Below are 23,008 nucleotides of genomic sequence, written 5' to 3'. Positions count from 1 at the left end.
AGGTGGCTGTAAACCCTCCGATACCTGCTCACGATAGGTATTGATACGTGCAACTTGGGCCTCGAATGGTTCCCCACGTAGCTCACGAACCTCCTGGACTGAAAGATCTCCTTCGTGGACTATCGTCCTCGTAGACCGAGTCCGCTTTTGCTTCTGCTTCTCGTTGGCGGCGCGTAAATCGCTCACTTCTTTCTCAAGTAAAGCGGCGGACTGCATTGTGATTTGACAGGCTTTTAAAACCTTGTTTATCGCGCAATTTAGCGGGCTCGGAGGGCTCTTTGATCTAGCACGAAGTAAAGCTTTAATTGACGAAGCTTGCTTTTGTAATTGCACGTAGTTCGAGGGCGTTTTTGGGTCCCAATCGCTCCCCCTACTCGGAGGGGGGTCGGGGTTCGAAGACGGATATTTAGCTTCGAGATCACTCGATTAGGTGCAAAAGGTATTAAGCCAGCTGCTCCGAAGCTATTCTTAATAGTCTCCGATTTAAAAGCTTCGATTCGTGCGAGGGGGTATGCTTCAAGGAAGTCAAGTTTATCGATATGGTTGATCCCGTTCCGCATTTTCATTTCAACTAGCCGACCATATGATCGCTTTAACACAGCAAAACAACCGATATCCAGGGGTTGTAAAAGATGAGAGGAGTGCGGAGGCATACAAATTGGTATAACCTTATTTTGCTCGCAAATTTCATCGAATTTAGGGGTCAAATGGCTTCCATGTCCGTCGAGTATTAGGAGACGATACCCCCCTTCGTACGCGAAGAAGTGCTAGGAATAAAGAGCTTTTCAAGCCAACGAAGTCCAATTTCATCAGAGGTCCAACCGTTCGGACTAACTTCAAATCGCCAGTCATCCGGAAGGCCATCAAACCATGATTCAATAAAGACTTTGCCTTTAAAAATGATACACGGAGGGAGGGCCCAACCCGACGAATTTGTACACTCAATAGCAGTCACCCATTCGCGATTTCCAGGTTGTAAAAGCGAGCGCCGGCCGTAGAATTCGCTCCTTGTAATCACCTTCGCTGTAGCGATTAGCCCCATCGCGAAGCCGGTCTCATCGAAGTTATAAACGTCATCGGGGTGGATTCCAAATTGGAGGATTGTTTTTTGAACAAGATCGAACCACCCTTGGATGATTTTCGGGTCTTCGCACTTCGCACGTTCGTAATTATAGCGTCTCGAGAATCGGGATGAGAGGAGAGGGTGTCGTTTCACAAAGTTATAAACCCATTTTTCGCCGACCGAAATAACCGGGGTGGTTCCACGTTGTTGAAGTAAAAGGTTCGCCATTTCTCGTACAGTAGAAGGCCGGGGGGCAGATCCACGAGAGTCCATAGAGAGAACCCATCTTTGAAGAGATTCCTCTTCATATTCGGTCAATTTATGCGAATTTGCGCGACAAATCGCGCGATTTTGGTGGCCACGTAGTCGGTCTTGAAGTGTTGAACGTGGTATGTTAAAAACGCGTGCCACTTCGCGAATTGAAGAGATTTCTTTCTTTTTAAAAGCTTCAATAGCTAATAAAACCCTACCCTCTTGCTCTGCTGAATTGCTAGAGGATTGGGAGCGAATTGGTGGCATGGTGCGCGGTTGAATTGACTAAGTGCTAATCTATGGACGCGTTTTGGGCTGGGTGGCCGGCTGGCTTACATGGCCGACTCGCTTACCGATTACGTTATCTCTGCCTCGGCGCCCCAGGTGTCTGGTTAATGTGTCAATTGCCGTGTCTTTTCTGCACATGTAGTCCCTCAGAGCAAATTTTATACAATAGTACACATATTTTTGACTGTGGGGCGTTTAGGGCTATCCTTGCATACCATTTACCCAACAATATATACCCATTGTACAATTTGAACAATTAGAGTCTATATTGAACAGTGTAAAATTGATTTTTAAAAGTCTTCTAACACCAACAAAAAATAACCCCCAAAAAAAAGAAAACAAGAGGGGATATCGTAGCTATAACCAAAACCACGCAATAAATCCAAACTCATTTTTGTCTTTTCACAGAAGGCCGACGGTACTCACGACCAGCGTTATACCCGCCATCCACGCAAGCCCTCTATTAAAAGAATCATACAAAAGCCCCAACAAGGCTTACCAGCACTCGGGAAATCAGTAGAAGGTAAAATCCGAAAAAACCCCCTACCCTGAACCTAAGGCCACATGCAACATGCATTCATTTCCATTTTCGTTTCGTATCCTCGTCACCGATGCGATTACCGGCCTCCAACCCAGCGACGGATGACATCCAAGGATGGATCGTCGTCAACCCAGTGGCCAGCGCGAAGATCAGCAGCTCGCAAGTCGGCCACGACATGCTGGTCCGTAAAACGAGCCAGATCTTGATGGAGGGTGGCTGTTGCACTTTTGAGGGCTGCGGCGTGCTGGGCTGTTGCCTGGGAGCCGCGGAGGATGCTGGCACGTGTCATGGCCCATCGCTTGGCTGCGGCGGCGCGAAGGTAGATCTTGTGCGCTTGGAATCGGCGTGCGCTGCCGTCTAGTATGACCCTGCAAAGAAACGGTTAGCGTGTCTTGACATGATTGAAGGCTGGTTGGATGTTGTGTATACCTCTGTAGCTCAGCTTTCTCGGTCTCGACATTCCCTTGCCCTGTTACCGGGCAGGGTTGGTAGTTGGCGGACATTAGGGTCTGGGCTGAGGCTAGGGACTCGCGGAGTACTACGAAACCATCTTCCCAGTATTCTTCTTGGGATGGTTCGACTTGTTGTTGTGAGATGTGGAGTAGAAGAGTGCGGTAGTCATTGATTATCTCAGCGACTCGCATAGCGCGGGCTTGATTGACTGCATGGTTTAGCAATTTGATGATTGGTCGATATGGTGGTCAGCTTACATCCGTCTGCCATATTTTGGGTATATTAGTATATAAGAAGGTAATTGATCAGGTGGACGAGTAGAAAGTCAAATATAACAAGTATAAAGAATGAACATCAATAACCAATCAGAGACGAAAGAAAGGCAACGGTTAGAGGAGCTGATGGTCCATGTAATCGAGAATGTTAGGCCACCAACAGTTGGGGGGAAAGGATAGATATAAGTTGGAATTATCTCTCCTTACCCCATACATGACAATCCCAAATAGGGTACAAAATAATAATAACATAAAACCAAGGATTTATCAGCCCTTGATGGAGTCGACGTCAGGATACATCACTACCGAAAAGATGGGCTGCACCAATAGACGGTCGAGATGCCACGATCAGGGAGTTCGGATTGTCAAGCACAGCTGGGATGGGACCGGGCCCATAAGCTCCCGAGAAACCGTTTACGGCATGGCTACCATCCCTATCCCAGGGAGATGGACATAGTGGAGAGAGAGAGAGAGTAGGGGCCATCGTATGGGAAAACCTATAACCTATTGCACACTATTCCGTGTGGATTAAAAGGTGGAGATCGTTGTCCCGCATATGAGATTAGGTTCCTATGTCGATTTGGGGGTTTCTCTGATGTGCATTTCATGATGTTGATTGGAGAGTATTGGTTGAACTACTTTTTTTTTCTTTTTTGCGATGCATCCTCGTGGGACCTTTTCAGAAGTGTCTCAGCCTTGGACCTGCATTAGAGATCTATTGTTCGGACCTGAACTCGGACTTGACATGTAGTGGATCTGACAGAAGAACATGTTCAGCTGGTCTTTTGCCACACTTATTATTAGTCACTTACTCTAGCCACATTAGTTCCCTCCTAGCCGCACTAGTTCAATTAATTAGACCCAATCAGATCGCAAAGAAACACTATTGGACTGAAATTTATGGGCTGTCCTAAGCCACCGCTGAGCCACATGTGGCACTACTAGTACAGTCCCTGTCTCCTTGCTTTTCATGCAAGTAGACGCTGTGATAAACCCGTAATAGCGGATAGTCCATATTTCTAGAGTGGCGCTCTAGTGTTGACAGGCTGAGAAATGAGGTCTCGGACCACCCGACATTACACTATACGTAGTATCCCGTCCATATCGGCGATAAGAAATGGGTATCCATAGTATCGGGAATAATAAATTGGATCTGTGCTCTAATAGTTCATGTCGTCAAGGTGTGCATTGGATGAACCCCCCGAACATAGCCGAAAAGTATAAATGCAGAAAATTGAGTTATCATTCATCTGTTTCTCTAACCAGAGTCCTTCCATTACTGGTCGCTTACATCCATAGCTTGCAGGTTGAGACCGCTCAGTCCTTCTCGGCTATGGCCTGCAGCCGTTCATCAATCTCCTCTTCCGTCAGGGCACGGAACTCTGTAGTGGTTCCCTCGCCATCGGCCCGCGGCCCACCAACGACACCAATCTCAATCTCATGCTTCTTGAAGTCAACACTTAGCACATTGCTGAGGGCTGTGATGCCCAGCTCCACAACCTCCTCCCAGCTGCCCGGGGCCGCATCCTTGTTCTTCAGCTTCTTCTCCAAGTAGTTCAACGCCTCCTGCTGCTTGGGTCCGGATGCTGTCGCCTTGTACCCAACGTAGTAACCGGCAGGGTCACACTTGTAGAGCTGCGGGCCGCTCTCATCATCGACGGAGATCAGGGTCGTAGCCACGCCAAGTGGTCGCATGTAAGCCTGGAGTGTTTCAAAAACCATGTCAGCTATTTTGTCTCTCTAAATGGGATCGTTGCACGGCGGGAAACCTTACTCTTTGTGTGTAGACCTGGTTGATATTTGCCAGACGCTTTGCCAGGACATCGCACGGCATCTCATATCCGAACTTGTACCGGAACTCAGCAGCCTCACCACGGGCCCGGTCGACGGATGCGCGAGCATCTGCTATGGAGCCGGTCATCACACAGCCTACGGAAGGCGAGATCCGGAATACATGTGAAACGGAGGATGGGTCGATCAATTTGTCCTGGTAGACGACGGATTAGCGTGAGCGCAATTTCCCAGCTATAAACGAGGAATCCATCTTACAGCGACTTTCTTCTGAGAGAGCACTACGGCACAGTCCTTGCCCCGCACACCGATGGAGGTGATGTTGGCTGAAGTGATGGCCTTGAATGCATATTCTGAGATGTTTGGTTAGCGGTGATGACAGCGCACGGATTGAAACCGCTGGGTAGATCGAGGCGGATTCATCGACGAGGGGGCAATACATACCAACTTGGTACAATCGACCCTGGTCAGAGAAGATAGTGATATGTCTATCGTAGGCGCTTCCTGCGGAGAGAACCAAGGTCAGTAGATGAACGTCATGTGGTTGGGCTGGGCCATCGACTAGGGAGCATACCAGACATGACGGCGGATCTTCAAGTATTTTATAGCGAGGTTAACAAAAGCAATGGAAATAAATGAGAAAGGAGGGTTCAAGAGGATGAGACGATGGGGGTTGCTCAGTGACGCGTGCCAGAGCTGCCTGAGCTCAAGCTTGAGGTCAGCTTCACCGCCTTCCAGGTTCCTCTATAAACAGTTCACTACTGTACATTGGATTTCAAGTTCTTTTACTATTACCGAGTTCGAGCTATTTACAGGATAACGAGGACCTGCAGCTGGATGATCTAAAGACTGACTCGGAATTTTTAGGTATTTTGTTGTTCACCCTAGGATGCGTGAAATATCAACATTGAAGAGAAAACCAATCATATTCTAATCTACCACAACATACTACTTCAATGCAGATCAATTATAGACGACATGATAAAATGACTTTTGACATGAACATAATTACACCGTCCCAAATGCTGTGGTAGAGAAATATACACATCCAAACCCTAGATAGCAATCCAAACCCCATTTCGTCAGAACTACTCGCTGTCGCTTTCGCTGCTCGAGATTTCGATCTGAGCAGTCCTGAGCTTTCGCTTCTGTGTCTTTTTCGGCACAGCAGGCTTAAGCTTCTCCTCGCGGACTGGTACAAACTTCTCCTTCCTCTTGGCAGCTTTGGCCTCCTTCTTTGACATTCCACCGTTGGGGGCGGACGATGAAGGTGTGTTCGCGGCACTTTGTTTGGCCGGGGCCCGGGGAGCAGATGGCTTTTTATCACTGTCGCTGTCACTGTCGCTGCTGCTGCCGCTCGACGAGGTCTCATCATCGCTATCCGGCGCAGGCTTGCTGACAGCCTTCTTGGGAGCCGGGGCATCATCATCACTATCTTCGCTGCTGCTGATATCAACAACCATAGTTCTGTTCTTCCGCTTCTTGTTCACCGGGGGCTCGGCAGCCCTGGGCTTCTTCGGCTTCTTCAAATCCTCAGCACTGAAAAGCTTGCCGGCAACAGCGAAAAAGACCAGCTCTGCTCGCTGCCTCTTCGGCAAACGCTTTTGGACGTCTCCCTCCAACTTTTCTCCGAAGTTGACGTTGTCCAAGTCCTCACTTCCCGTTGGCAAGCACTCGCGGAACGCATTGATAGCTTCCAGGTACTCGAGGCTTGGGCCTTTAGGCTCCTGACCCTCTGCTTCTTCATCCTCCTTGGGCTTATCGAGATCCATATCGGCCTTGATCACCAGCCTCGCAGCATCGCTCATTCGCTGCTTGGCGGCATCACCTTTCAGGCCCTGCATGTACGCCAGCAACGATGTGTTGTACTTGGAGGGGACCTCCTCAAGCGAATAGATGTGCTTGAACAGGTTTGTTTCCCGGTTCTTTTGGAACTTCCATGTCGCGCGTGCACGGTGGTATTGGCTCAGGTACGAGAGGATAGCCGTCTCGTGGATTGGGATATCGGCGGTGCCGTTTTTCCTTTGCTTCTTCTTGTTCCGCTTGTGCTCCTTCATCTCTTCGAACATCAGGTCTCCAGCGTCTTCGACGTCTGCGTCGGCTCCGTCGGTTGCGACAGCGTCGTTGCTGTCAGCCTCGTCCGATTCGCTTTCAGAGTCACCGTCGAATTCCTTTGTTCCAGGTCCGAACGAAACCCGCTTCTTCTTTTGCTTGTGCGATTCGTCCTTGCCATTCTCATCGTTGTCATCTTCGCTATGGCGGCGCTTCTTCTTTTTCTTCAATTCGCCGTCTGTCTCGGGTGTCGCATCCTCGGAAACGGACTTGCGCTTTTTCTTGTCCTTCTTGTCGGACTTGGCATCTTTTTTACTGGGGGTCGACTCCTGTGCGTCTGCACTTCCCTCCTCTTTTGTAGAATCCTTCGACTTCTTGAGCTTAGATTCGAGCTTTTTCGACGGGGACTGGACGTCCGTCTGGTGCGCCATTTCTGTGGGTAGATTGCGACAAGATCTGACAAAATACAAGATAGGATTGAGAGGAGTGCTCTAAAGAAGGCTGAAATCTGGAGTTTAGGGCCTGTAAATGCGACTTCGACTGTGCTGAGATTGGGCGGAGATAACTTTTTTTCTGCCGATCAATTGCGCGGGAGTTAATTCTTCCTGCCTCAGGCACCAATATAGCTTTCTCCAATATCAATATCACATCTTCCTTCCTTTCGTTCTCCATAGCACTACAACACAGAATCGAAATTCACAGAGTGCTATCCCTCACATTCCATCTAAATACACACACAATGAGCGACACACGCCCGTCCATAATGGTCCGCAAATTCCTGCAAGACGATCAATCCGAAGACCCAAATCAGTACCAAACAGCGTTTGACGGTTCTGCTTCCAAGTCCCCCGAAGATGGTTGGCCTCGAGACCCCTTCCGACAAGAATATTGCTTTTTCTACGGGACACTAATGGATCCACAAACGCTCTCTCGCGTCTTAAAATTGTCAGATCCAACCCACGTTCTGCGTTGTGCTAGAGTAATAGGTTACAAAATCAGGCTCTGGGCCCCTACCCTGCCCTTCTTGATGGTGAGCCACCCTATTCAGTTCATGGTATGGGGTATGAAATCCTATCAAAGGCGCAAATTGATCGACTTGTGGCCTATGAGACCGACAAATCTCAGCTACGCCCTTGCCTAATCGAGCTTCTGAATGATGATGACACAGAAAAGACCATCGAGGGTGTCACTTTTATGTGGAATGGTCGACAGGATGAACTACGGGAAGGTTTGTTTGATCTTAAACAATGGAAAAAAGAGAAACAGTTGAGTGAGTTGGATTAACTGGAATGGAGACCAATAACTTTCCTGTAGGCCCACTGATAGGGTTTGCTGCAATTGGACTTTTGCTCTGAGACGTGATATATACCGGTATACTGGTAAACTTGGAGCTCTGGTAAAAAGTAAGCGGTTTCTTGTTTGATACTCCCATATCATGACTGAGTAGTAGACAGAAGGTGACTGCCTGGGTTTGGTAGATATTGTGATGTTTGTATTTTATATAAGAATGGTGTCTTTCTTCGATATCTCTTCCTCCTTAGTTTTGTAGGCAGACAGACGGTGGAAAAGGAAGCATAAACTGTAGACGACTTTTTTATGTATTATTCGGGATTTTTGTTTTGCTATTATGTATTCAGCTCTTGATAGTTTTATATATATGAGAAGGAAGATATCGTGGAACTCGTCAATTGCATTAATGATGCCCAAGAGGAATGTAAAACCTGACATCTATGTCCCAGAACCAAACCCAGGATCATTAGCCCCAGTATCCCTCCTCTCCCTACGGACCTCCTTCTGTACAAAACTCTCAGTCCCGGATCCCGTAGCAGCAACAGATGCAGCAGCCCTCCGTTTCGCCTTCTCCCTCTCTCTTTCCTTTTCCCTTTCCTTCTCCTTATCTCTAGCACTCGGACCAGCCGCCTTCCGCCGTTTAGGCAATTCATAGACATCATTGAAGTTCATCACAACGCCCAGGAAACGCATATCTACATCTGGCTGGTACGACAGATCGCCGAGGAGGACAGTCAGACGGGAGCGGAACTCGGCGGAGATTTCACGGAGTCGGACGCGGAGCGAGGCAAGCATGTTGTCGTCGGCGGCGAGATTGGGACCAGATAATGAAAGCGGGGTGTTGATGCCGTCCACCCCGGCGCTGTCGGGTCGAACGTCCGGGGTCGAGGCCATTGAGGTCCCCGTCCGGGTGTTGGATTGGCGGGAGAGGAGATCACGCTCTGTGAGGCCCCATTGACCCTGGGCGGAGCGAGTCTCGATCTTGGCGTTTATCTCCTGGCGACGGGTAAATTCCGCGACGGAGAAGGAGTACAAACCGTCTACGGCGTCTTTGTAGGCAAGCATGAACTTGAGGATCTGGTGGAGCTGGCTGAGGAAGCTTTCTTCGGGTTGTTTGGCGGAGGTTGAGGTTGAGGCGCCGTAGCGAGATGAGGATGCAGATCCTAGTAGACCTTTGTGGGTGATGGAGTTGAGGTATTTGGTGTGTGCTTCGATAAGGTCGTCTAGCGTGCAGTCCGGTCTCCGGATTGCTTCGAGTAGTTGTTCCCAGCTGGACTCGATGACTTCGAACAAGATGTAGTATTGGAGCTGGTTGACGAAGTGGATCATTTCTGCAATCACGCAGCGTGCTCGCTTCCAGTCTGCTCCAACTTTGTCCTCCACGTTGCCGAGGACTCCTCGTGCACCGGTCATGCATCGTCGCCAGGTGCTGTTCAGCGCGAACTCAACTCGCTTGATGCGCCAGAGGAAGTTGAACACTTTTAAGTATTGAGTTGACGCCCAAGGTGTGATGACTACATCCACGGGAGCATCGATTTTATATTCCAATGTGAAGCAATCCCATCCGATTTCGCCGTGGCTCAGCTCAAGCATACGGGCATCAAGCCGACGCAAAACCTCTGGGGTGTCGTATTGTGCATTGGAGGCACGGATAGCATGTTCCAGCTGTGCAGTTAGAGTATGTCGATATTGTGAATTTGCTGGACGATCCAGATTTGTGGCAAGCGACTCCATAAGCAAAGCAATGAAGTCTCCCTGGCCCAGTAGCAGGTAACTCTTCAGTGCTTTTAGGTGATCGAAGAGGTTAAATTTCCCGTTCATCAGGGAAATCAATCGAGCCATTGTGGTCTTATATGCCTCATCGATGGAGATCTCGAGAGTGGCGGTGTCACCATATCGAAGTTCCTTGGAGGCTTTCTTGGAATAGGCCTCCACCCACGCCGAATCGCCGCAGCCATGGCGGATGAAGTTCAAGGATTTTCCAATCAGGAATATCTTCTTCGCAAACTCCTGAGTAATGATTGAAGGTAGCATGTCATCATCAAGCTTATATTTGTCCTCCCAGACGCTGGTTGCAAGCCGCCGGGGGTCAGTCTTCGGCCGGAACTCTGGATCAGCGACAAAGAATTCCTTGTATGGATCTGACAGTTCACCGTCATAAATCCATAGTCGTAGCATGTCGTAAAATGGACGCGTCACATGTGTAAGAAGTTTCTCGGCGAATGCGCACACGAAGGGATCTCCGTGGGATGTTGAAAAGCCGTGTATCAAGGAAATCAACTGGCCACCCCTCTTGCCTGTGATATGCGTCAGCCATAAAGAAAATCTAGTCATCTGTTTGTGCACTTACTCTGAGCCTCTTCCACGATCAAGCTCATCAATCGAAGGGCCATCGTAGCATCTCTCGTCCACACCACGCATCGCTTCAAGGTAACGCCACCCTTTCGTACACCTTGAGCCTCTGTTCCGTCTCCAATCGCGGCCAGCGCCTGTCGTATTTCCGCCTCCAGTGTAGCCACCAAGCTAAGATATGCGCGTAGCTCAATGGCGATAGCAGCTCGCAAGCTCTGGTTCACCAGGCCGCCTTCTTCGCTTTCCACAAACACAGACAGTCCTTTATAGAGGAGGCAAGGCTCTGCCAATGTGTTAAGAAGTGAGGTTATCGGCGCAGACAGATTAGAGGGCAATTTCAAGCTCGACGAGGAATTGAAATGCACATTCGACGAAGACAACCCTTGCAAGTTGAACGGCAGATCACGCAGGAGCCTCTGCTCAACAGACCCAGAAAATTTCGCCGGATCCGATGCATTAGCACTCGAGGGCCGAGGCGAGGCAGCACGAACATGCTCATCGCTAGAACGATCATTCACCCCAGAATCAACACGGGTGGCTGGTATTTCAGTCGAGTTGCGCCCAGCCTGGTCTACACCATCACGATCGAAATCATGTCGCAACGAGCTCTGCCGCTCCATCTTCACCGGCAGTACGCGTTGGTGTTGCTGCGAAGCCGACGAGCTAACAGCAGGGCCCTCATCCTCCGAGTCGATCATCGTGCCTCGTCTTGGGCGTCCGCCCTTCCCCAACATATTATGCAAATGCGCCTCATCCATCAACGGGCTCCGGCTCCGTTCCCCGCCCTCCAATGGCTCATCCGACGCGGACAACTTATAAAGCAAAAAGAGGATACCCCATTTCTGCGACAGCACAGGCTGCGTTAGGAGACGAGAGTAGAGATTGGAAAACCGCACCGCCTTGTCCGGGCTGATATTTTCGCGCCGCAGCTTGCGCTTAATCAAATCTGGCGCGTTGTTGATGCTCTCTGTTCCCGCGAGACTTCCGCGCCGTCCACCAAGCCCCGCTGGTGACGCTGGGTCTGGGGCACTGGTGCTGGCATGGGTGTCGAGGATGCGCCAGGCGCGTTCCAGGAGGACATGGTGACGGCGGCTTTCGGCTGCGGCTAGGGCTTCCTCTGTGTCGGAGTAGTCTTCGTCTTGGATGGCGGAGATCGGGAGCGCGGGGGTCAGGCCATCGACTAGTTGGGAGAGGGCGTCGTCTAAGCGGCGCCCGCGCGCAGGGTTTCGGGCTGGGTTTGACATTGTCTGCCCGGTGCCCTAGTGGGCGGATTGATCGGTATCTTGTATCTGTTCGCTCGTGGTTGGGGTCTGTGGGTGTTTGTTCGGGGAGGAATTGTTGGGCAAGAAGATATCGCGGTCAGGCAGTGGGTATGAGGGGGGAGATCGCGAACCAAGCCTGAGACTGGATTGTAAACTTTCAACACACGTCTGAAATGAACCTTCCAAATTGCATCTCAATGGAGGTAATGCGGACTCGAGCTTGAAGCTTGAATGTTTGTGTTTGTGATGTTTGACGTGCATTGATGCCGAGTTCCTAAGGCAGCAGAACCTTATCGCCCTATCGTTATCTGAATTTCTGCCCGAGTGCCGTGCCAGATATGGATTATGGATATATCCCCCTCGTATAAAATTCCATAGGGGAAGTTGCTACATAATCACGAGACTCACAACTCTCCGTTGTTTCATTCATCTTCCCTGGACTACCGTATGGGCTTCCCTCGATGAGTTCTCCACAATCAAGTACCTGCACAGAAGCCCAGCTACGCAACCAAGAAGCCCGGAACCTGTCCTTCACCGGGCCAATCATGGAAGATGTGCAAGGGACTCGGACCGTTCGGTCAGAATTCCAGCGATTGGTAGACTTAGATCAAGCCAATACGCAGTCAAGGCGTAATGAAAGTGCCGCCAGGGTGTATGCAACCTAGGGCCAGGATTTGGGGGCCATATGGAGCCGACCCGCTATAGTGACGTCCGTGAGTCGTCCATATAGGAAGGATCTGTAGATTTGAGCCGCCCCAAAGGCCCTAATCAGCGGCCCTAACAAAGCATTAATCAATTTTATTATGTTCTTCTCCTTTTCTCTTTGATGTCCCTGCTTTAATAAACCCCATGTGCGATCCCCCAATATGGGCCCAGGCACATCTACCACAGCGACCGCGCGGCCATTTTTCAGAGTACTAGGCAATGCAAAGCTCAAATTACTTGCTGTGTTCTTAACCGTCTCGACCATCCTCCTACTCACACTATATTCGGGAGGATTAACAGGAAACATCTCACCTGGCGCAAAAAACGAGCTTGCGAACGTGCAAGACTACTGGACATGGGAAACGAGAACCCAATTTCGGAAACCCCAGCATGGAAATGAAACCGAATCCACAGGAAAATCGCGAAATGCCACCTGTGACACCTTCCCATCACACCTGCTATCGCGCGTTCAAATCACCTTGAAAACCGGCGCAACTGAAAACCCAAACCGAGTCAACACACACCTGGCCTCTGTAACTCGCTGCATTTCCAACTTGCTAGTAGTATCAGACAAGGAGAGCGAGCTCCACGGCCATCATGTGCACGATATCCTAGCCGATTTGCCACTCTCAGCCCGGAATCGGATCCCGGAGTTCAAAGGGTATGATGCGCTACAACGCGGGGATAGCAATATCGATGGCGCGACGGGGTGGAAGCTTGATCGATTCAAGTTCCTGCCCATGGTGGAACGGGCTAAGAAAGTGAACCCCGATGCGGAGTGGTACGTCTTCCTCGAGACGGATACTTATATGGTGTGGGATAATCTGTTCCGAATGCTGGAACAGTTCGACCCATCACTCCCTCTGTATATGGGATCGCCTTCGCCGGGCCGTGGTATCGGTGATGGAAAAGTGATGTGGTTTGCATACGGCGGCACGGGCTTTGTGTTGTCCAGAGCTGCGGTTGATACATTGGTTGCGCGGGAGACTGGTAAATATGGACAGTTTATTGGACAGTCGTTCAGCGAACAGTATATGAAAGCTGTGGCAGATGACTGCTGCGGCGACTCTGTGCTTGGATATGCACTGTATCAAAAGGGCATCAAGTTGTCTGGGATGTGGCCGATGTTCAATCCGCACCCGCTGGACTCGATTCCCTTTGGTGATGATCATCACTGGTGCCAGCCTGCGATTAGCATGCATAAATCGCAATTGAGTGATATGACCGGGCTGGCTGATTGGGAGGATCAGCGGGATAGAACGGTATGATTCCTTTTGCCGAGCCTAGAGGTACACATACTAATCCATGTCAATTCAGAATCCTTTACTATACGCAGACTTGGTTGACTACCTTCGCCTGGGAAATCTGCCAGAGCGACAAGGATGGGATAATGGAGCCTGGGGTGGAATTATCGAACAACCTAATACTCTGCCCCAGCATGAATCATTAGAAGCCTGTCGTCAGGGATGCCATGATAGGGATTGGTGTATGTCTTACACTTATGATAACGCTGGAACCTGTGTGTTTGTGAAGACCTTGCGACTTGGAGGTCCTAGCAAGCCAGACATTGCGGACCGATTCACAGCTGGCTGGGACAACGACAAGATCCAGAATTGGCAGGCAAACAAGAAGTGTGAAAAGCCCATGTGGGTGAAGCCGAGCATCACACGAATTTTCTGAGCGCTTTAATCAGACTTTCAAGTATTTACATATGTCCACGGGTACTGTACAATGTTAATAATGATATACGATGACTAAATATATGTATGAATCGAGCATTATGTTTATTGCAAATTTACTTTCTCTTTCCTAAAGATCCCAGAGCTAGCTGAAGCTATGAAGCACCGCAACTTTCCTCTACATCTGGCATAAATCAAAGATCTACATGCATGTCTACACTTTCAAAGCGATTGTCGATTCATTTGCCCAACCATCTGGTTCAAGGAAACTAGTCAAACACATCAAAAAATCACAAAGCCATCCGTACGCCACCCAGGAATCATGTATTTCGACAGCAACCCACATTTGGGAAACAAACAATGCACCGGTGTGCCCTCAAGTATTAGACAAGCGAAAAATAAAAAGTTCCTCCGAGCCACCAGGAGGATTAAAGAAAGAAAGCAAAAGGGTAAAAAAATACAACAAGGGAAGAGGGGGAAACATCATAAAGCAGAACAGCAACCTCGAAGCCATAAAAAGAAGAGCATCTCATACGCCGGATTGACACATCCTCAAAAAAAGGTCATTCCAGACCACCAAGTTAGTCCGTCCATTTTTGAGTCGTGAGGTTCATTAACACCTGCCCATGCCAAAACATTCGGCAAAGCCTTAGCCGAAAGAAACCGCGAGGAAAAACAAACTCCTAGGAAGAAGAGATCAACCGCTGGGTCTAAGCAGTGACCTGTATTTCCTGCATGCGGCGAAAAAGCAAGATAGGTATCTTGAGATGAGAAACAAAGATGTTTTCTCACCGACGCATGCCCTGTGTAGGGATGCCACCGGGCTGCATGCCCATATTGGGAGGCATGTTATACCCGTGGTGATCGTATCCGGTTGACATGCCGTTCATCATAAGGGGGCCAAGCCCTTGGGCCTGAGAGACCGGGCAGTCTTTGTGTGCCAGCAAAAGAGTCTTGAGGTTAACAATCTCCTCACGCAGTTGAGTCACTGTCGCAGTAAGGGCATCATTCTCTGAGGTGAAAAGCTCAACCTTGTTTTGAAGGTTAGCCAGCCACTGCTTCTTCCGTTGACGACATTTCAAAGCCGCGACACTGCATTGTAAACGTTAGCACTCTGAGCTCCGGAGTATGTAAGGTGGTGATCCATACCGATTCCGCTCCAGGAAATTGCGTCTTTTCTCCTCATCAGTCATCTTCTTGGTATCCATTGGGAATTGCTTCATATCATCGTCGTCATCGTCCTCGTCATCCATATCCGAAGGCATCTCCATGTTGACTTTTGTCCTTTTGTTGGATCCCTTCGGGGCCTCTTCGGCCTTGCGGCGGTTATTGGCAGGGCCCTTGGCGTTCTTTTTCCCCTTGCCCTTAGCGGGTTTAGCGGGTTCGTGGTCAGATGCATCCTCAGCACTGGTGCCATTGGTGTTCTGGGAGACACGTCGGGCAGCACCACGAGTATCATTTGGCATTGGGGGATGGTTCATTGGCGCATTATTTGCCTGGCCACCCTTTGCCAGCATGAACAGTCCGTTTGCAGCATCAGCAGCATCATGCTGAGTGAAGTCAGCGGGCCGAGCTGGTTTTACATCCATAGTGGCAGCAGCTTCCTGCTCGTTGGGGTTGGAGGTGGGAGCATTCGAGTTGTTCTTCTTTGCTGCGAGTGCGGTGCGATGGAAATCGATAGTGGAAGGAGTGGCGCCACCGTTCTGAAGTTGTTGCAAGAGAGCTTGTGAGTTGGGACTGGGGGCCGGGAACATGGAGCCTCCACCGCCAGGTGTCAGTCCCGTGCGAAGGGAGGACTCGTTCGGGGTAGGGAAGCCGCGACCGATGCTGTCGAAGTAGTCATTAGGGCCGGTAGGCCCTGGGAGCATAGCCGGACTAAGAGGTCCCGAGCGCAAGGAGTTGGTCCAATTGTAACCACTAGCAGAACTTGTTCCAGGCAAGGCCGGTGAGGTGAGGGCAGCGACAGAAGGAAGAAGCGATTTGCCTGGGGTCTCCGCGGGATTCCCTCCAAACGATTGCTCAAATGGATTGGGCTCTAGCGAGAAAGGATTGTGCATGGAATTGAAGTAGTCCGGAGTATCAGACGCAGTAGGCGCACCCGGTCGTGGAGGCGGCGCCAACGAGGTCTGAGTCTCTACGTTAGGTTTCTGGTCCTTCTGTGACGCGGCCTGCGAGTCTGGAGGGTAAGTCCGAGTTAGCAATGCGCCAAGAATTAATGCGATCGTTAATAGGTACCACTGCGGTTATGAGATCGTGTCGGGGGCTTCATTGTGAAAGATGCAGGTGGGGAGAAAATCAATGACGCCAGAGGGTGAAGTCATCGCGACGGCAAAGGACTTAGGGAATTTAAGGCTCGGGGACAGTGGCGTATTACCAAAACCAAAAAGGGGAGTTGGAAGTATAATGCAGATAGGATAATAGGCAAGTATCAAAGCAAAAGTACTAGAAAAATGCGCAGAAAAATGTAGTGACACGAACCTTCTTTTTCTGTCTTCTTCGAGTCCATGGGGGAGGACATATTGTGAAGAGTCGATACGGCTGAAGCGACCGCAGCAGACATTAGAATTCGAATATAATGGAATATAAAATCTGTTAAGCCAAACAAACAATGTGTTGCTCTAGAGGGAGTGAGAGAAAGGGAAGAGAGTGACGTAGGGGGAAGAGGGATATGATGAAATTTAGGGATTTTGGGGATTTTGGCAGATGAAAAAAAAAACACAATTACAACAAGATACGGTAATTTAAAAAAACTTGGGTCACAAATTATATCTGTATGCAACATACATGATTGTAACGGTCTGAAAGATGTCTCGTTAACTTCGGCCTTTATTTCCACCGACATTGTACATTTGTACCATATTGGGTGCTATTGGTACATTTGTACTCTTCCATATCTTGTACTTGGGTGTTCTGTCTAAATTGCTAACATCTCAGACATTCTACATAAACACCTTTACCTATAACCTTGACTAGTGGAGAGAGTCAATCTGGTTCAATAAAGGAGATCAAAAGAAGTAGCAAACATTGTGAAGAGTAGACTTAAAGAGTCGATGGTTGCATTCTAGGAAGATTTGATACCGGAGGTTGGTCATCCCAGCCTTGTATTATTCATTATGTCACGGTGACGACAGAAATCTCTCCCGCTGTGGGTCATATATACACTTATAACCAATCAGAATACATCATATTCCAATGCCAAGGCCGTCGATTTCACACTAACCCAAAGAATGCGGTGAAAACGATGACGCAATGGCACGTGAGGGTTTAACCTTGGAAGTTGCCACTGGAATTCTAGATATCTAGATCTACAGATTGTACAAACGTATATAGAATTGTATATATCGTGTATAGAATTGTATATATCATTTTAACAGGAAGACAGGAAATGCCTATATCATATTATAGGTCTGCATTTGTAGAGCTTGTACGACTTACCACCCTAGCTTCAGGGGGATAATTATTAATCAGCTGTGTATGGGTACGCGTCTCCGTATGCGTACGGAGTATACAAGGTCGAGATCGCGTTCGGCACTTCGTACGTTACATAAATGAAATTGTTAGATCGCGTCAAATAAGAGAGAATCGCAATACCCCTAAATCTTACAAAGGGCCACACATAGGTATAATAATTTTGTGAGAACGTGCCATATACATTGTACTTGATAGTCTTAATATTGAACATCCTTGTAAGGTCTAGCCCAGGGCCGTTTAATGGCTATGCGATTTCGTGAGAATAGGGCTGTTCCGTTGTGGAGAGACAGTCCCCACAGTCTTGGTATCCTTCAACCTTGATTGTACGTGCTCCTGTTAAACATGGTCTAAGCGGAATAGACGATTCAACTTGAAACATAGCTCTTGATGCACTGCGAAAGCTTAAATATTGTTTGAGAGAGAAAAAAATTCATATCTGACGGTAATATCAAATATTGCAGTCAGTTCATAGAAACACAAAAATACCGGCATTGGGTGAAATATTCGACTATGTTTAAGCTGTATGTATGCCGGCAGTTGCAGACACTCGCAGTCAAGATACAGTTGCTTCATAGGCAACAAGCTCCAAGAGCAGGTTAACTCGACCTCAAATCTAGAGGTAGAAAGACTAAGGTAGAAGATCTTCATGTATCCAGTTGAAGTAGTCTGTGTGCTGCTTCTCTTTCCGAGAGTAAGCGGACCATGTTATTTAATAAAAAGGCTCTAGAGCTGTTATCCTCACCTCCCAAGTAGGCAGGCCCACCCCCTAAAGCCTACACATATCTACAAGCGCAAAGCTTTTAGACGACAACCAACATTGAAGCAATGGAAACCTTAGCCAAGATGCATGCTTCGATAACACCTTTCCAATAGAGATGGTCATTGACATCTATCTATCAAGCCCTGAAAAGTTTGAAATATTTACAGTTCCCAGCTCATCCCTCATTTATACCCAAACTTCACGAACCCCGATAAGTCGAGTAATTCCAAGGACCCAAAAGGACAGGAACATGATAATGGCGCCAGCCCTCCTCATCCTCACGGCCACGTCCCTTGACAGTGAACTTAACCTCAACCTCTGGCCAGAAGCTCTCGACACCCTGTGCCTCGTACCAGGGGCCTACGTCAAACCGCACAGACCAGTTGGTCTTGCTGTCTGCAGCAGGCAGCGCAGCCAAAATAGCAGGCACTGACCCTGAGGCTGTTCCGACTGGTGTCCAGTTGGCGACGCGGCCGTCGGCGTTTGTGGTTGCGCGGAATGAGATGCCACTGGCGGTGGATGTCGGGGTGGAGAGGAGGGTCAGCGTAACTGGTAGGTTGGCTGCGGGTGTTCCCGAAAGAGTGTTGAGACAATGGCAGGTGATGGGGTCGCGTGCTGCCATGGCTGGTTTCTTGATTTCTGAGTCTTTGGTGTGCGGGGCGGGGGAGATTTGTTGCTGATAAAGTGCGAGGCGGTTGGTGGTGCGACCAAGTTGTTGGTTATTTTGAGGAGAGTCCATTCATTCAATGGGAAGATGGAATATAGGAAGAGAAGAGAAAAGGGAAAAAAATGAGAATTTGCTGGAAGGGGGAGCTCTACGTTGCTATCAAAGGTTCGTCGGAGGATACCGATGGCTGCGGAGAGTGCCATGCAGATATCAGTTAGGATCCACGCGCATATTTGTATAGCTTCTTCTTTTTGTGACTATCCATATATCCATAGTAAATAGAATTATCTCGAATTGTCTTGTGATAACTTTAAGTGACATTGTTCTGTTCGAGGACAAAGAGCTCCAAGTGCCCTAGAAAGCCGTCCGATTAGTAGAAAAAGGGGGGGGGGGGGGGGTTAAGAGGTAATTAGCACCCTACATAGCATCCAAGGCATTGGCATATAATTATAAGAACACCAAAAAGGGAAAGTAAAGTGAATGTGAAAGTCTTGTCTTCCGGAAAGTTCGATTTTGCGGGGCAATCTGGGACTTGAACTTCCAACTTCGCAAAGTCGCAACCTCAGAACTTCAACAAATCACACAATGTCTTCCGCCGTAGTACATGGCGATGACCTCGACATGGAGCCTACGCTCCAGTCAGTTCTTAACCAAAACACTCTTCGTTGGATCTTCGTCGGAGGAAAAGGAGGTGTGGGTAAGACTACCACCTCGTGCTCGCTGGCCATCCAGTTGGCCAAAGTCCGCAAATCCGTCCTCCTCATTTCCACCGATCCCGCACACAACCTGAGCGACGCTTTCGGTCAGAAGTTCGGAAAGGAGGCTCGTCTGATCGATGGCTACTCAAACCTGAGCGCGATGGAAATCGACCCCAATGGGAGCATCCAGGATCTACTCGCCACCGGAGATGGTCAGGAAGACCCCATGGCAGGATTGGGCATGGGAAACATGATGCAGGATCTCGCATTCAGCGTAAGTGCTTATACCGCCGTCCATATACTCTACGTGTCAAATCTAACGTTGGTGACAGATTCCCGGTGTTGACGAAGCTATGTCCTTCGCCGAAGTCTTGAAGCAGGTCAAGTCGCTCTCCTACGAAGTCATCGTGTTCGATACCGCACCCACCGGCCACACCCTTCGATTCCTCCAATTCCCTACCGTCCTCGAGAAGGCGCTCGCCAAGCTCTCCCAGCTCTCCACCCAGTTCGGTCCGATGCTCAACTCGATTTTGGGCGCTCGTGGCGGTCTACCCGGAGGTCAGAATATGGATGAGTTGTTGCAGAAGATGGAGTCGTTGCGGGAGACTATCAGCGAGGTCAACACGCAATTCAAGAACCCAGACATGACCACCTTTGTGTGTGTATGCATTGCAGAGTTCTTGTCGCTCTACGAGACCGAACGTATGATCCAGGAATTGACCAGCTACAACATCGATACCCATGCAATCGTTGTCAACCAGCTGTTGTTCCCCAAGGAAGGAAGTGGTTGCGAGCAGTGCACTGCCCGGAGAAAGATGCAGAAGAAGTACCTCGATCAGATTGAGGAGCTCTATGAGGATTTCAATGTGGTCCGCATGCCAATGCTTGTTGAGGAAGTGCGCGGGAAGGAGAAGTTGGAGAAGTTCAGTGAGATGTTGGTGACCCCATATGTGCCTCCTCAGTAAAGGCGATGTCGATGCGAGATATTTTGTTTTCCCTCATGTCGGACGAATTATGAAAAGACTAGAGAATATTACATGAAGCGTTGGCCTTGTGGAGTATTGGCTCGAACCCCCATGTAGAACATCTAGGCTTACGGACATGAGTCCATGCATAATCTATCACATCCTGACTAACCTCTGTAACGAACCTCTTGATCACCTCTCGGTCGGAGATACAACGCACACAATCCTTGGCCAAATCATATTGAACTCGATTAATCTATATCCTCGAGAAGAGGAACTCCAATCGATCCACACCTACATACATCTCCATCTGCCATGTGTTTCAATGACCAAAAACTCCATATACAATATGATCTTGGCAACTCCAAGAGGACATAATTTATGCCCTAGAAGCAAGTCCATACCCTAAAAGCGAGAGCTGCAGTGAGGACATCTGCAGCTCAGTGGCTCCCCGCCAACCAAGGCCACAATCCGTGGTGCCACGACACCACCGCCGGAAGAGCCAATTTGGCTCTGCATAGGTTTGAGAATCTGCGGTGAGGAAAAAGGAGTGTCAGAAGCCATTAGCTTTCGCTTCCAGATACTCCAATTCCAAGCGCCCTGGGATTGATTCGAGACCGATGCTCCTCCACGCAAGCCTCACTTTTGTCAGACCGAATCCTCGGTAGGAGGTGAAAAAGGTGGGCAGACTAGGATCCCGTTTCATTTTAACGGTCAGAAGCTCCAAATTGACATACATCAAAGAAAAAAAAAAGGGTTGGGCCACGTTGGCTGATAAAGTGAGGCGGGTGATTCTCTCCTCCTCAAGCCCCCGAACGTTCCGACATGAACCCTCTTCTCGACGGAGGATCTGGACCGTTTCTAGTGATTTTCCCACTGGTTTCCCTTTCTTCTTCTTCCCGCCTTCTGTGGAGAACTTGTTCGAGAGTTATCGGATGCGTGGGTAACCGGTTGGTTTCATTTGTCTAATGTGCAGCGACCTTGTGGATGCTGTTCGACGAAGGGGCGGTCCCCGCTGCCATTGACCTGTTGTGAGACCATATCTTCCGAAGGATCGGGGGGCTGGCAATTAGTGCATTCCCGATAGAGATATGTCTTATTCGTCTCCGTCTCTGGTGGGATTGTTATTCGATGAACTAGGGTATCAACCAACTTATTTATACTCTCGATATCTCGTCCTTTGGAGTGCCAAAAGTCCCACAAAGAGCTTACAGGCACGGACCGTTTGTGTCGGTGTCGACTGACATCAGACCCTAGCTCTTCTTTCGCCTCGTCTCGACGCCTCACCTCTTAGCCCTGACAATGTCTCCTGTCCAGCAATACTGGCTTCCGGGGTACGGGCTGTCCCGTCATATTGTCCTAGGTCATATCCAGTACTTCCTTGGACCAAGTGCAACAGCTAGACCCTACAGCTACCAGGTATGTTGCCATTGTGTCCACTACACCCTCTATACAACTCATTCTAAACTGATATCATTACAGGGACGTGAAGGTTACCTCATCAATGGCGTGCCACTCACGCGGGTTTGTTTCCCCCATTTTTATTACAATATTGAAATCGGAGAAAGAGAAAGAGAATCGAACGCTACACAGTACTAACTCCTCCGAACAGGAACAAATTGATGATCTCGCGGTAATGTCCCGAGAGTACGAGAGGCAAGAAGCTACTCGAATGGCCCACAACACCACCGGTGGCTCAACTTCCAGCTCTAGCAGCGAGAACTCAGCAACTCAGCCTGAGCCATATATCAATGAAATCATCCCTATCAGTCAACCCGGAACACGCAGGCAACCAGACCCACGAGGCGGTCGTTGAGGCCAATTTTGTTTCTTGATTCCATCCATTGGATTCGGTGTTTCTTCTCCAGCCCTTGGCTCCGTTCGGACTTCATCGACCAGCGACATTATGAGAAAGGCCTTTGCTGTTTGATCGTCTGATACTGCTCCGTTTGGTCTTTTTTAAATCGTTCTTCGTGCCCCTGGATTGCAGAGACATTATCCACATGGACATTCAAACCCAGATTATGTTGCCCGGATGGAATCCTTGGATTACAAAAGCCCTCGGACGGACCAGTGGGAGGAAAGGAATCCCAATCCCGGGATGGAAGTAGCTCTTTGGGCAATAGCGTAGCCCTGTTTTGAGCTGATAGGAACATATGCCTTTTGTCTCGTTCTGATATACCCTTCTCTTTTATTTCTGGCCTTGAATATCTCTTAGGGTTATAACGCCAAAGCTGATTTTGTATTAGAATCTTGGATTTAGAGCTGCTATCCTCAAATCATAAGCTGGACTGATCTTTATTTTTTTGGGGCTCGGGAAAGAAGACAAGCGGAATGATTCTATCAACTATGGAGAGGTTATATGTACTAGGGCTAGAAGAGGCAGAAATGGACATCAACGGGTCTTATGCTAACACCCGAATGGAATCAATTAGTTCAGCGCT

The 23,008-nt window shown here is 49.0% G+C and overlaps 10 protein-coding genes across 10 annotated transcripts; 4 read left to right on the top strand and 6 right to left on the bottom strand.

Annotated features, from left to right (window-relative positions):
• Positions 1-2,220: 2,220 nt before the first annotated feature.
• Positions 2,221-2,867, bottom strand: N7517_000656 (uncharacterized protein; the record flags this gene model as incomplete). Its single annotated transcript, XM_056718386.1, has 3 exons — positions 2,221-2,512; positions 2,574-2,805; positions 2,855-2,867. The coding sequence occupies 3 exons, from the start codon at positions 2,865-2,867 to the stop codon at positions 2,221-2,223; spliced, it is 537 nt and encodes a 178-aa protein (XP_056582521.1).
• A 1,322-nt stretch (positions 2,868-4,189) lies between these two features.
• Positions 4,190-5,284, bottom strand: prs2 (proteasome core particle subunit alpha 1; the record flags this gene model as incomplete). The annotated part of the gene is made up of 5 exons (XM_056718385.1): positions 5,238-5,284; positions 5,108-5,167; positions 4,922-5,016; positions 4,647-4,859; positions 4,190-4,573 (listed from the first exon to the last, which is right to left on the bottom strand). Exons 1-5 carry the CDS (start codon positions 5,242-5,244, stop codon positions 4,190-4,192), a joined length of 759 nt encoding a protein of 252 aa, XP_056582520.1. The 5' UTR covers positions 5,245-5,284.
• A 467-nt stretch (positions 5,285-5,751) lies between these two features.
• Positions 5,752-7,146, bottom strand: N7517_000654 (WKF domain-containing protein; the record flags this gene model as incomplete). The annotated part of the gene is made up of 1 exon (XM_056718384.1): positions 5,752-7,146. The coding sequence occupies one exon, from the start codon at positions 7,144-7,146 to the stop codon at positions 5,752-5,754; it is 1,395 nt and encodes a 464-aa protein (XP_056582519.1).
• A 308-nt stretch (positions 7,147-7,454) lies between these two features.
• N7517_000653 (gamma-glutamylcyclotransferase family protein) lies at positions 7,455-7,999 on the top strand (the record flags this gene model as incomplete). The annotated part of the gene is made up of 2 exons (XM_056718383.1): positions 7,455-7,745; positions 7,796-7,999. 2 exons carry the CDS (start codon positions 7,455-7,457, stop codon positions 7,997-7,999), a joined length of 495 nt encoding a protein of 164 aa, XP_056582518.1.
• A 444-nt stretch (positions 8,000-8,443) lies between these two features.
• N7517_000652 (tubulin gamma complex associated family protein) lies at positions 8,444-11,601 on the bottom strand (the record flags this gene model as incomplete). The annotated part of the gene is made up of 2 exons (XM_056718382.1): positions 8,444-10,302; positions 10,356-11,601. The coding sequence occupies 2 exons, from the start codon at positions 11,599-11,601 to the stop codon at positions 8,444-8,446; spliced, it is 3,105 nt and encodes a 1,034-aa protein (XP_056582517.1).
• Positions 11,602-12,485: 884 nt separating this feature from the next.
• N7517_000651 (uncharacterized protein) lies at positions 12,486-14,004 on the top strand (the record flags this gene model as incomplete). Its single annotated transcript, XM_056718381.1, has 2 exons — positions 12,486-13,586; positions 13,642-14,004. 2 exons carry the CDS (start codon positions 12,486-12,488, stop codon positions 14,002-14,004), a joined length of 1,464 nt encoding a protein of 487 aa, XP_056582516.1.
• Positions 14,005-14,791: 787 nt separating this feature from the next.
• On the bottom strand, positions 14,792-16,563 carry atfA (bZIP transcription factor atfA; the record flags this gene model as incomplete). The annotated part of the gene is made up of 3 exons (XM_056718380.1): positions 14,792-15,095; positions 15,153-16,179; positions 16,482-16,563. 3 exons carry the CDS (start codon positions 16,561-16,563, stop codon positions 14,792-14,794), a joined length of 1,413 nt encoding a protein of 470 aa, XP_056582515.1.
• Positions 16,564-18,433: 1,870 nt separating this feature from the next.
• N7517_000649 (hydroxyisourate hydrolase) lies at positions 18,434-18,973 on the bottom strand (the record flags this gene model as incomplete). Its single annotated transcript, XM_056718379.1, has 1 exon — positions 18,434-18,973. One exon carries the CDS (start codon positions 18,971-18,973, stop codon positions 18,434-18,436), a length of 540 nt encoding a protein of 179 aa, XP_056582514.1.
• A 513-nt stretch (positions 18,974-19,486) lies between these two features.
• Positions 19,487-20,582, top strand: N7517_000648 (ArsA family ATPase; the record flags this gene model as incomplete). The annotated part of the gene is made up of 2 exons (XM_056718378.1): positions 19,487-19,873; positions 19,932-20,582. The coding sequence occupies 2 exons, from the start codon at positions 19,487-19,489 to the stop codon at positions 20,562-20,564; spliced, it is 1,020 nt and encodes a 339-aa protein (XP_056582513.1). The 3' UTR covers positions 20,565-20,582.
• Positions 20,583-21,866: 1,284 nt separating this feature from the next.
• N7517_000647 (uncharacterized protein) lies at positions 21,867-22,380 on the top strand (the record flags this gene model as incomplete). The annotated part of the gene is made up of 3 exons (XM_056718377.1): positions 21,867-21,983; positions 22,047-22,088; positions 22,177-22,380. The coding sequence occupies 3 exons, from the start codon at positions 21,867-21,869 to the stop codon at positions 22,378-22,380; spliced, it is 363 nt and encodes a 120-aa protein (XP_056582512.1).
• Between the last annotated feature and the right edge of the window lie 628 nt (positions 22,381-23,008).

This window comes from Penicillium concentricum, assembly GCF_028827145.1.
Source record: "Penicillium concentricum strain IBT 3081 chromosome Unknown utg000001l_segment0_segment0, whole genome shotgun sequence".
Classification (NCBI taxonomy): domain Eukaryota; kingdom Fungi; phylum Ascomycota; class Eurotiomycetes; order Eurotiales; family Aspergillaceae; genus Penicillium; species Penicillium concentricum.
This window is presented reverse-complemented; position numbering and strand designations above follow the sequence as displayed.